The 13039-nt window shown below is 37.5% G+C and overlaps 1 protein-coding gene across 1 annotated transcript in view; it reads right to left on the bottom strand.

Moving 5' to 3' along the window:
* The window catches only part of mgat4b (alpha-1,3-mannosyl-glycoprotein 4-beta-N-acetylglucosaminyltransferase B), a 143960-nt gene that overhangs the window by 43556 nt on the left and 87365 nt on the right, over positions 1-13039 (bottom strand). Inside the window, exons 4-6 of the mRNA XM_058798179.1 lie at positions 11999-12132; positions 2765-2811; positions 1843-1956 (exon numbers count right to left, since the gene is read on the bottom strand). Of these exons, the coding sequence (XP_058654162.1) occupies positions 1843-1956; positions 2765-2811; positions 11999-12132 (295 nt within the window). The remainder of the gene's footprint in view (positions 1-1842; positions 1957-2764; positions 2812-11998; positions 12133-13039) is intronic.

Below are 13039 nucleotides of genomic sequence, written 5' to 3' on the forward strand. Positions count from 1 at the left end.
ATCCAGCATCTTCACCTCCAAGATCACCTGAGACCAGCCACCCAGACAGCTGCTGCAACAATCGGTTTGCATAACCAAAGAATTTCTGCACAAACTGTCAGAAACCGTCTCAGGGAAGCTCATCTGCATGCTCGGCGTCCTCATCGGGGTCTCGACCTGACTGCAGTTCGTAACCGACTTGAGTGGGCAAATGGACCTGGACCACAAACTGAACTGTGCAAGAACGTGGACACCGTCTACAGGAAGGGCCAGAGTCGCCTCTATTTTCTGAGGCAACTGAGGTCCTTCAACATCTGTAGGATGATGCTGAGGATGTTCTATGAGTCTGTGGTGGCCAGTGCCATCATGTATGCTGCTGTCTGTTGGGGCAGCAGTTTAAGGGTGAGGGACATTAACAGAATCATTAAGAAGGCAGGAACTGGACTATCTGATAGAGGTGTCTGAGAGGAGGATGTTGTCCAAAATAAAGACCATACGGGACTTTCCCTCTCACCCTCTCTACAATGTGCCGACCAGCTATAAGAGCTCGTTCAGTAACAGATTTCTACTCCCACGCTGCACTACTGAGAGACACAGGAAATCATTTCTGCCTGTCGCCATTAAACTATTGAACTCTGAACTGTAACAGTTACACAAACATTGTACATGGGTAATACATATTTGTTTTTGTATGGTCTTTTGTATACTATGCCCTTTACTATGTAAAGGTGTATACAGTGGTAAATATGTTTCTTTTGGAGGAACTTAGGGATGGTGTAGGTTTAGATATTTATTATATTTAATATATTTTTATATGATATCTTTCTCTTTTTGGTTGGGAATCGTGTATGGTGTAACAAAAAGGAATTTCCCCTTAGGGATAAATAAAGTAATTCTGATTCTGATTCTGATCTGAAAACACAGGAACATGAGCTGCTCATGTGTAAATGAACACAGTGCTGCGTTTCACTCTGAAACATGCAGTGCATCAGACTATACAGTTACTTCATTAAATCACAGCATTCGATTTGACAACTGCACTAAGCTACTGTATATATATCGGGATTATCATGCAGTCTCATTTATTTATTTAAATTTTGCATTCAGTATAATTACTTATTAGATTTTTATGACAGGAATGAAAATGAAACATGCCAATTCTTCACCCGATGAAACCTTTCCAAAAAAACTAAGTAGACAAATAATTACAAATTATGAAATTAATTGTCACATCTTTGAATTCAGCACACAGTGGCACTGTAAGAGTGTGTGAGAGACAACACTGATGTGACAGGCTGCAGATAAGCAGTGTGTGTGTGCGCAGTGGCATTCTTTGGTTTAGTTGTGCGTTTGTGTTAATTAAACTGAACTGACAGAACAGCGATGCTGGAAGTGTGTGTGCACTCATGAATAAGGCATAAAGAAGCCTGACCCCGGGGGAACACGCACACACACAAATAAAGCTCATTTAAGTTCAGGCAGAACTTTCTGCACAGCAGAGAGCGTTTTCATAAGACCTGAAACTCTAGTACATGAACACAGATGCCTCCAGCTAACTCAATTTCACACATTTAGCGTTGCAAAACGGATCCATACACGATTCATAAATGCAAGTTACTTTCAGAATCGAAAGCAGCTTTTCTGTACATGTGATCACTGTGTGTGCAAATAGATATGTTTTCCATACTGAGTCACTGTATGTGAGACACTAATGGCAGAGAGGGGCAGTTGTGGCTCAACATTCACACTGATGATTCATGGCTAATTACAACAAAACACAAGCATGCACACACACACACACACACACACACACGCACACACACTGATGGGATGAGAAGGGTTTGTCTACAGCAGTCATATTACCTGACCCGCTCTTTAGGGTCACCAAACGACTCTTTGAGGTGAGAGAAGTCTGGATAGAAATGGATGGAGGGAGAGATGATCTCCAAAAGCCCAGACTGAATTTCCCCCGGAAACCTGAAACACATGCAGAGAAAGGAAGGGCGGGTGAATGGGTAAGTATGTTAACACAACCCTGTCATCATTTACTGTTTGACTTTATTTCTTTTGTAAAACACAAAAAAAAAAAACCCGTTTGAAATAACAGGTTTGCACCAGATAACATTATAGTTTTAATTATTTAGAATCAGTTTTCATTTTTATATCTTCAATTTTTATTTTAATTAAAAATTTAATTAAAGTTTTAGTAATTTTGTTTTTCAGCAGTTTTTTTTAAACATGTCTACATAGTTTTTATTAATTTTATAGCAGTTATTTCAGAATATCAAGTTTATCAAGTATATCAACAAAATTAAAATTCTATTTCAGTTATTGTGTTTTTTTTCTCCCAAGTAACGGATATATTTTTTTCATGGTTTTAGTTTTAGTTCACTATAATAACACTATTGTGCACCCACATAACACACCCATCAGTAGACCGATATAGTAAAGGGAGAAATAAAATCCAACAAAAGCAAAGATCTAATCAAAACACACACACACACACACACACAGACACACACACAGTACTGTTCCAGTGTTGTAACTGTGCAAAAACAATCAGCATAAACACAAGCACATGACTAATGTGGGACAAGCAGAACGAAGCAGAGGAACTCTAACACCCAGAGGATGGACTTTCCCTTCTGTTTCATCTGCTATTGTCCTCAAAAAGCATGTGAGTAAAGGTCTGTAGTCACATGATCTCTCAAACACATAAACACATGTATCATTGAAACTCAAGCAGATTGTGGTCATAACATTAATGAAAATCAAGGGTACTCACAGGCGCTTAAGGTTGTCAGCAACACTATTTGCATATTGTTGATCCGTCTGCAAAACAAAGCAACAATCACTGGTTTAATAAATGTTCACCTTTGGGCTAGACAAGTGTTTGTAGCATTTTTTTTGGATGGATGTTTTAAGTACAATGTCGATTCTCATTTCCTGACTTTTCCTGCTAAAGAGATTATACAGACTCTGTAGTCAAGAGAGAAACTTTAACTGTCCAATAATGGAAGCAAATGGTGATGAGCTGCTAAAGCACTTTCCACTCTAAAACACCAGATGGATTTCACTGTTCAGATTCAATTTCATGGTTCATTCAAAAAGCAACTCAAGAATGCGCCGCATTCTGGGAGTTTCCACAAGGGGCGCTATAGCCATCATTAAAATGAACAGAATTACAGTTGGATCTGTAATTGAAGACCATTGTTTTTTTGGTTTTTTTTTTACTTTAGGTCTTGAAGCGGTTTATGCATTGCTTTATCATTTAAAACTTGCTATGCAAGGATTTGCTTTAAAAGTTTGTGCTGTATTTAAATAAAAGACTTAAATTCTGTTATCAATTGTCTTTATTATGAATGATTTATCCGTGCACATCTTTAAATTCATGAGTTCAGTCTCTATAATGGAGAGAAAAGACAAATCGCAATTTTCGTTTAATGTTGACTTTAAGTGTTCAAATACTCTAGGGCTGTTCTGAAGCACTATTAATGTACCCTATTGTGTCAAATGGAGCCAGAACAGTAAAACTCAAGGACAGCGTACGAGGGCATAATGTGAGGATACAGACACTGCGTCAGTGTCCATGACCTGCCGGACCCATCAAATCCCCATTACTTCAAAAGTCATTGTTTTTTAAACTATCAGAGCGACTCCTGAGACACAGGGAAGAGATGATGAGGAAACACCTGCAGCAACTTTGACCAAATCTTTCGATTCCAGAGAAATGGGAATTGCTGCTTTTTCAGACAAATAGGAAGCTTGAGGATTGTGACTTATCATGAGACGAAAAACTCTGACCCATTTAGTGTCACATCAGCTATACTCTTCATAACGGTTCAAAGACGGAACAAAACGACAACACTCCAAAAGCCTCTGTCATATAAAACAAATCCTTTTAAACTCTCTATTCAAAAATGGACAGAAAAATGTATCCATGAGATGTGAATATCATGTATCCTTGAGACAGTTCAATCTAATCAACAAGATTTTTACATTTCCTGATGAAAATGTGAGTGGTGCTTTTCGAGGGAAAAGAAATGTCCACAATGGCGCTGCTACGGGTGTTCTGAGTGGTTTTCAGTTTATTGCCATGTTTGCTAGAGTGTTCTGAATGGTTTTTAGCAAGCTGGTGTTCAGTAGCAGAGTGCTCTGAGTGTTTATTTTTTAGCATATTATTTTTTCAGTTGCTAAGGCGTTCAGAGTGTTTTTAGCATGTTGCTAGAGGGTTTGGAGTGTCTTTAGCGCTGCTGCTGATGCTATACATTATGTTCTAGGTGGATGCTTACCTCAAGTCAAAAGAGGCCATACCCACAATGCAACATTGCAGGATCTAATACTTAGAGTCAGGGTTATTTTGAGCAACAGTATCAACACTAGTGATTTTGTTTCACGCAATCAAATGAACAGTAAGGATTTCCTGCGAGACATCAACAAAGCACATCTTTCTCTGCAGTCTGACGTTGTCTCAACACATTTGCATCAACAGAAAGACGAACCATGCTGTATATCAATGAAACTGACTGGCATGCATCTAAATTGTGTATGCAAAGTACATGCAAATGGGTCTGCTTGAATCCAAATATGTTGCAGGTGTGTGGAAATGACAAACCCTCAGTGGAAAGCAAAGAAATGTGACAACGAGGAGTACTGCACATTTGTTTAATTCAAATGCAACCCGAATTCCACAAATGTTGGGATTTTTTACATTTGAATAAAATGAAAACTAAAAGAATTTCAAATCACATTAGCCAATAATTTATTCACAATAGAACATAGATAACATAAATGTTTAAACTGAGAAATTTTACAATTGTATGCATAAAATGAGCTCGTTTCAAATCTGATGCCTGCTACAGGTCTCAAAATAGTTGGGACGGGGGCATGTACACCATGGTGTAGCATCTCCTCTTCTTTTCAAAACAGTTTGAAAACGTCTGGGCATCGAGTTTATGATTTTCTGGAGTTTTGGTGTTGGAATTTACTCCCATTCTTGCCTGATATAGGTTTCCAGCTGCTGAAGAGTTTGCGGTCGTCTTTGACGTATTTTTCGTTTAATGATGCGCCAAATGTTCCCTATAGGTGAAAGATCTGGACTGCAGGCAGGCCAATTGAGCACCCGGACTCTTCTACTACAAAGCCATGCTGTTGTAATAGCTGCAGTATGTGGTTTTGCATTGTCCTGCTGAAATACACGTCATCTGGAGGGGAGCATATGTTGCTTTAAAACCTTTATATACCTTTCAGCATTCATAGTGCCTTCCAAAACATGCAAGCTGCCCATACCGTATGCACTTATGCACCCCCATACCATCAGAGATGCTGGCTTTTGAACTGAACACTGATAACACGCTGGAAGGTCTCCCTCCTCTTTAGCCTGGAGGACAAGGCGTCCATGTTTTCCAACAAGAATGTCAAATTTGGACTCGTCTGACCATTGAAAACTTTTCCACTTTGAAACAGTCCATTTTAAATGAGCCTTGGCCCACAGGACACGACTGTGCTTCTGGACCATGTTCACATATGGCTTCCTTTTTGCATGATAGAGCTTTAGTTGGCATCTGCAGATGGCACGGCGGATTGTGTTTACCGATGGTGGTTTCTGGAAGTATTCCTGGGCCCATTTAGTAATGTCAATAACAGAATCCTGCCGATGAGTGATGCAGTGTCGTCTGAGGGGGCGAAGACCACGGGCATCCAACAAAGGTCTTCGGGCTTGTCCCTTACGCACAGAGATTTCTCCAGTTTCTCTGAATCTTTTGATGATGTTATGCACTGTAGATGATGAGATTTGCAAAGCCTTTGCAATCTGATGTTGAGGAATGTTGTTTTTAAAGTATTCCACAGTCTTTTTGCGCACTCTTTCACAGATTGGAGAGCCTCTGCCCATTTTTACTTCTGAGAGACTCTGCCTCTCTTTAGCCCTATTCGGACGGTAATTGTTTCTCATGGGGACATAAGTGATTTTCACCATTTACAGGGGGTAGTCGATGATTTAATTGCTGTCCGAATCCAGAATGTCTGTGTTTATCTCTCACCACCCCCGTAAAAATCCCCGGCCGAATTACCTACTGTTTTTTGACAAACACCAAGGTTGTGTGGTAATTTAATTGATGTCCGAATCCACATCTCTGAGTTCACAAGAAGAAATCAATTAAACATTCAATGTTTAAACCCTTTTTGAGCATTCCCGAACACCATACAGTAGGCTAACTGTTGTACTTCGGTGTAATTTGCATACATATTTATCTCTGAAATGCTGGAAAGTATTTCAAAGAACAATAGGCTACTTCATAACTGCTCCACCACAGCGACTGGGACTGGGAGCAGAAAGAGAAGTAAAGCACGTAAGCATGCATAATGCAACACTATTTTAAAATGTGTAGGCTATTATAAACAGATATATACATAACTATATCACGTATAATTATATACAACTATAGTGTGTCTATTTTCCTATTTTTAAACAGTAGATTTAAATAATCAAATAATAAATAGGATTATATATTATAAAACATGCTTGGAATAATAAGAACACATTTTACATTATAATAAGTATTTTTAAAATACATTTTACACAATAATAAGAATACATTTGTAAATAAAATTCATTTTATTTACAGCAGACAATCATGTGACTGGTGACGTGAGCAGCGCAGAACTCGCTCCTCCACGGTGAATAAATCGCTGTCCGAATCCATGGGTTTTATCACTGAGGTGATATGTAAATTTATTTTTACAGACATCCATATGAGAAACAATTACAGTCCGAATCAGGCTTAAGACATCCCTTTTATAGGTAATCAGGTTACAGACCTGATGTCAATTAATTTAATTAGTTGCTAGATGTTCTCCCAGCTGAATCTTTTCAAAATTTCTTGCTTTATCAGCCCTTTGTTGCCCCCATGCTGACTTTTTTGAGACCTGTAGCAGGCATCAAATTTTAAATGAGCTCATTTAGTGTATAAAAGTGTACATTTTCTCTATGTTCTATTGTGAATATAATATTGGCTCATGTGATTTGAAAATCTTTTAGTTTTCTTTTTATTCAAATTTAAACATTTCCGGAATTCGGGTTGTAACTCACTCACAAAACATATACTTTATTAATGGTCAAAGAGTAAGTTTTTTATCAAAAGCCGCAAATTAATCAATATAATCTGTTTTTATTTTTTAATTTCACCCAGAAAATGAGCATTCCGTCATCATTTACTCGCCCTACTGTCATTCCCAACCCAAATGACAAATGACAATTAAAATGAATGATGAATATTCATTTTCAGTGAATAAATGTCAATGATATTCAGTAATTTCAGTGAATTTTTTTTCTCACACAAAACTACTGGACTATAGTGCATGAATCATATAAACCATTTTACAATAATTTCAGGATATGGTTAATCATTTTAAATCGTACAATATTTGATAAGCAGAAAACAGTTTTTTTTACATTTATGTTTCTTGAGCAGCAAACCAAAATGTAATAATATTTCACAATATTACCGTTTCTACTGTATTTTGATCAAATAAAAAAATTCAGCTTGCTGAGCATAAAATACTTCATAAAAAATTTAAAAATCGTAATGTTGCAAACTTTTGACAAGCACTGTAAATGTAAGAAAAACTTTTATATGATTAGTAATATTTCAAGATGAACACTGACTGGACTGAAGTAACTATGAAGTAACTAAGTAAAATGTGAGTATTAAATATGATTCATCAGGCTTTTGAGGAAATTTTATTACTAAGAACTTTAAAACTATAAAAATATAAAATATCTAAGACATAATATTAGGAGATACAAAGTAACAGCTGATATTTATATGCGTTTTATGTACTGTTATACTGTTGTACTGTTATAAAGATATCACTGATTTACATTACATCTATAAGAATTTCTGGCAACTGCACCAAATTGCATAAATTTTGTGCTCAGTTTGGGCCCAGTAATCTTCTTTTGTGTTCCACGGAAGTGAGTCAAACAGGTTTGGAATAACATGAGGGTGACTAAATGATCACAAAATAGTCATTTTTGGGCAAGTTTTCCCTTTAGCATGGCGAACAGCAAACCAGAAAAAAAAGATGAGGCAAGAAAACACAGAAGAGAGAGATAAGACTCCAGTCTGCTGGTGTGTATTACAATAAAATGATGTATAGCTTGTACTTCAATTATCTCAAAAGTAACACACACACACACACACAAAGTTTGAATTTCATTGCCGGCAGTTACTCATGAACTACAGTCAATGTTAATTAATGTGAAACGGCTCAAACACACTCAACAGTGTACAGTGTGTCTACGGCACAATGTCCTTGTGATACAATCATCTCTGTGTGGTCAAACACAGAATGATGCTTTACTGCAATTATCATAATACATCTGTTAAATATACTTTTATCTAAAACAAATCGAATTTTACTGCTCTCTCATAAAAACTTCATAGCAGTTATCAGGTCCATTTCATCCCCAAATCCAAAAATGATAGACAATACATTTTGCATAAAAAATAAATATAACTGCCCTCTCGTCACTATTATTTTTATAATTAATTATTTCAATAAGCCGTTTCTTTTAACAGTTTGCTGTGTTTTCATTACCAGCGGCGAAATATGCCCACTTGCTTACTATATAGCATCAGACTCTGATACTAAATGACAAAACAATCTTATAAAATTCATATATTAGACAGTAGCGAACATAGTGCATAGTATAAGTGCACAGTGTACAGTATGTCATTTGGGACACAACTTATGTTAATTGGGCTGTGTAGATACTAATGACTGAACAGAAGGGCAGTGATGTGTTATTACGGGTCAGTGCTGCTAGCAGCTACACGAGCCAGCATAATCAATTGAGAAATGGACTTTGAAACGGTACAGTAGCTTCTAAAAGTTACAGATTACTCATAACTTAAAGCAGATACAGTGAACTACAGTAAAGCTACCAGTTTAGAAAAGTATTTAGCTACATAAGCTATATAGTAACAAAAAAGTACCTAATTACACTAAAGCTATTTAAAGAACTAATACATTAGATGTTAACAATCAGATGACATGTTTTTATTTAGGCAATACCACAGAAACAAGAGTACTGTTACAGCATGGTAGTCATCGTTGTGCTGATATTTGGAAAACACCATAACTGCCAGTGTGACCTTGCTTTTATACAATATTCAATAAACAAGAAGTTAATATTGAGTAATTTAGACAATATTATGCCTAACCTCTGGTCAGCAACAGTTAAAGATGCTGTATGTAATTACAGCAAACAAGCCATTGCGTACGTAAGCTGATGTATATGTAAATGAACTCGATCATCATGCATTAAACAGCATATTTAAATCAAAACTGCCTAACGTTACAGAATAAAATGTCGATCCAGGAATAGGACCGTGCAAGCACTGGATGTGTTGATGGAAGCGATCTATTCCATCTATTGCAATCTGATCCAGACGTAGTCTTTTTTTTTTTTTTCAAAAAAAGCATTTTTTCAAAAGTTGCTTTTTTTAATGAAACTTACCCACGTTGATAATAAAGATTGCAAGAAGCTATAATAAAATGTTTTTTTTTTGTTCAAAAGCTGAGGCTCTGTTCTTTGTTTTGACATATAGCATGTTCAAATATTCATACAACAAAATATTCTGGGTGCCATTAAACTTTTGTGAAAATGATCAGAAAAGCTGCCTGGCAAGTTTTTCTAAAAAAATGCTGCCGTTAAAGTCAAAGCAGAATTGCACATCTCAGAGCAACAGAGCAGAGGCGTTTCGAACAAATTGGTTGGTAAATGATTCAATGACTCACTCTTAAAGATACTTTTTTTTATATATCAGCCTTTTGAATAAATTGCTGTGATTCAGTGACTCCTTAAAGTGTCATGAAACCCTAAAACACATTTATTGAGATGTTAACATATATGAACAGACTACGCGTTAATCTGGAGTGGCGATTGGCTGCTGTGGCTGGAGAGTACACATCTATGTCATCAGTTTTCTGAGCTTTTTTCAGTATTATTCATAAGAATGAACTCTTATGATCCAATCACTGCGCTGTATTATGCATGAGGTCGTCTTACATTAGAGAATTCAAATCTCATGAAAGAGCTTCGCGCTGTCAGTTCATTTCTGTAAACATGACCGTAACTAGAGGTCGACCGATTCATCGGTTTTGCCGATTAATCGGCACCGGTAGTTGATTGCCGCAACTATCGGTTATCGGCAAAAATCCATGCCGATAGTTTTCCGGTTTGCAACCGTTGCTGGAGTGGCTGAGAAGTTGTCCGCTGGCATTTATACAGTACGAGAGCGGCCTCTAGAGGAAAAGCAGAAAAGCCTGTCGCGGAACAGAGCGCCATTCACATAGTTTTCTATTAAATTACATTATATTTGTCCCAAATCGCTGTGAATGTACATAATGACTTCACCCTAGGCTATAAATTATGTATTGTACATTTTTCAGCAAAACATTTGTCTTTCTGTGGCTCTAATAAAGTCGGTATGCTTCATACAGAGAGCTGTAATAGATCGTGATTTCTCTTTCCGCTTACTCTGTTTTTTTAAACATCGAACTTCAAACTCATTTATGCCACACTGTTCATTTTTGAAGCAAACTTATGTCCATTTGGTGATTATATAAATTGTTTTAGACCGCCACTTGAATTGAACGCAAAGCGTCTGATGTGTGTGTGTGTGTGTGAGATATCCTAGACACAGCGCTGCGCTTTTGCCCGGTGTGTGGCTAACTTTTTTTTTTTTTTTGATTAGATAATTATCAAGTGTTAAAAAATAGAAACAAATAAAGTGTGTGAGTACACATACAATATCCATATGTATGTAATTTTAATGCTATGGACTTTAAAGATAGATATTTAAAGATCTTTAAGCATGACTGTTGAAATTAAATGGTAACACTTAACAATAAGAGTCCATTTGTAGCATTAATGAAAACTGCAGAAGTATTGTTCCTTGTTAGAGTGTGTTCATTTCAACATTCACTATTAGCTACTAATAGGCTACATTTTTAAATTTTAAAGTTTCTTCTTTTAACATTAGCAAACTATGAAATACCTTTAATGATCAATATAATAAATAATATTAATATTTTTTATTCATTTACAAAGTATGGTTCAGTACTGTTACTGCTTTTTTTTTTTTTTAATAGTAAAGCACTAGTTTTCTTTCAGTATCCATTTTGAAAACTATCGGTTGATTAATCGGTATTGGCCAGTGTGGTCCAACCTAGCTATCGGTATCGGTAAAATCCACTATCGGTCGACCTCTAACCGTAACCATATTTAATACGACAACGCGTGGAGCGCACATGTGAGAGCGGTTTCTGCACGAACGCCGCAATACTCGCTGCATGCATCATAGTTCATATCCAGACCGGAGCAAGCGTGTTTCAAGTTTATGGGAAAATAGTTCATATTCTCCCGTGCTCCAAACATGAAAAAGCACGCGCACATATCATATCTTCTTCAAATAAAAGATGCGCTAATAAGGGCATGTGCTGCTGCGGCTCGTCTGATCATGAACACGATGACATGACGGATTATTGTGATGCACAGCAAACGATACAGACCAAAAATTTAAAGAAGACTAGTAACAGAAAGTAACAGCCTTTAGTCTGTGTTTTATTGGTTGTTTTCTCCCCTCTTCCCCCCTATACACTCCCACTTTTCCACAGTTTTCCACGCCCATTTCTGGAGTCTTTTTCAGATCCAAGGTGTGAAAGACCAGTGCTGAAACAGGGGGGTTTCATGACACTTGAATTAAATCCTTCAAAAGTCACTTCTGGCTTCTTTTGGACTTATATTATATTATATATGCCGCAGTATATATATTTGCTGTATATATATGTAATAGAGAAAGCAGGTAAAGTCACAAGAAAACAAGATGTGATTAACCCACATACTGTATGATACATGATTACACACAACACACACAGATCACATTTCTGGGTCTCATAAAGAAAAATGCTACATCCTCATAAAAAATTAATCCATGCTGCATATTCTTACCTCCGCGATGAAGACGACAATCACGCAGTCCTCCTTCTCGGCCGGACTCAGCTCTGACATCAGTGAGCTCAGCGTGTCGGTCAGGTAGGAGTGCACCTCTCTCTTCACACTGGGCACCCCCATCACTATCGACACTGAGAGACAGAGAGGAAGTCACTAATCAGCACCGTGTGCATTAACTTTGACAGATCACCACTAAAGCTTACTGTACCATTCACACACAGAGTCCTGTCTGACTGTGCATTTGCATTTCTAAGAGCTCAGTCCTAATTAAAGCTGGATGGAGAGCAGCTCCCCGCTGAGCCTGCGGGACAGCGAGCGTCTCCTCCCTGCCGGGGGCTGAGGCTGTTGGACAGCAGCCCAGAGAAATGTCCACTCAGACAGGCCAGAGACCCGGACACAGCCAGGCAGAGTGCCAGGACAGGAGATGGAGAGCAGTATGAGAAAGGTACGACATCTTTTCATGAGTCAGACAGAGAGACGATGCATTTTAAGAGTGATGATATAATAAGTGTTTGGGCGGATGTGGGGTAAGAGGATCGCAAAGACCCAGACAATGAAATTAACTTTTTATTTTCAGCTGCATTTTTTACTTTTAGGAAGCCATATTTTTCAAACCGCTCTTCCTGGCCTGCTTAGATATCTCTAAAATCACACAAAAAGGTTATAAATGCACATCAGAGTATCATTAAAATTTGGTATTATAAAACGGATAGTTCCGGTCCTTGATTCTGATTGGTTGAGCCGCGTTCGACGCCGTTGTAGATTACACTACAAACATAAACCTTTATTTACTTTGTGTGTTGCTTGGCAACCACTTTGTTACAACCACAACCGTTTCTGAGGAACTTCATTGTTTGGCAGAAGAACATTGTTCCGTTTCGCGTCGTGCCTAACAACGCCCCTTAGCTGTTATAAATTCACTGTAAACCACGGCTTCTTGGGGCTTATTGCTTTATTACAGGATGATACACCATCATGCAAGGCAGATAATAGAGTGGGGGAACTATGATGTCACGTTGTAGGTGAAAACCTGGAAGC

This window comes from Onychostoma macrolepis, chromosome 14, assembly GCF_012432095.1.
Source record: "Onychostoma macrolepis isolate SWU-2019 chromosome 14, ASM1243209v1, whole genome shotgun sequence".
In the NCBI taxonomy this organism is placed as follows: Eukaryota; Metazoa; Chordata; class Actinopteri; order Cypriniformes; family Cyprinidae; genus Onychostoma; species Onychostoma macrolepis.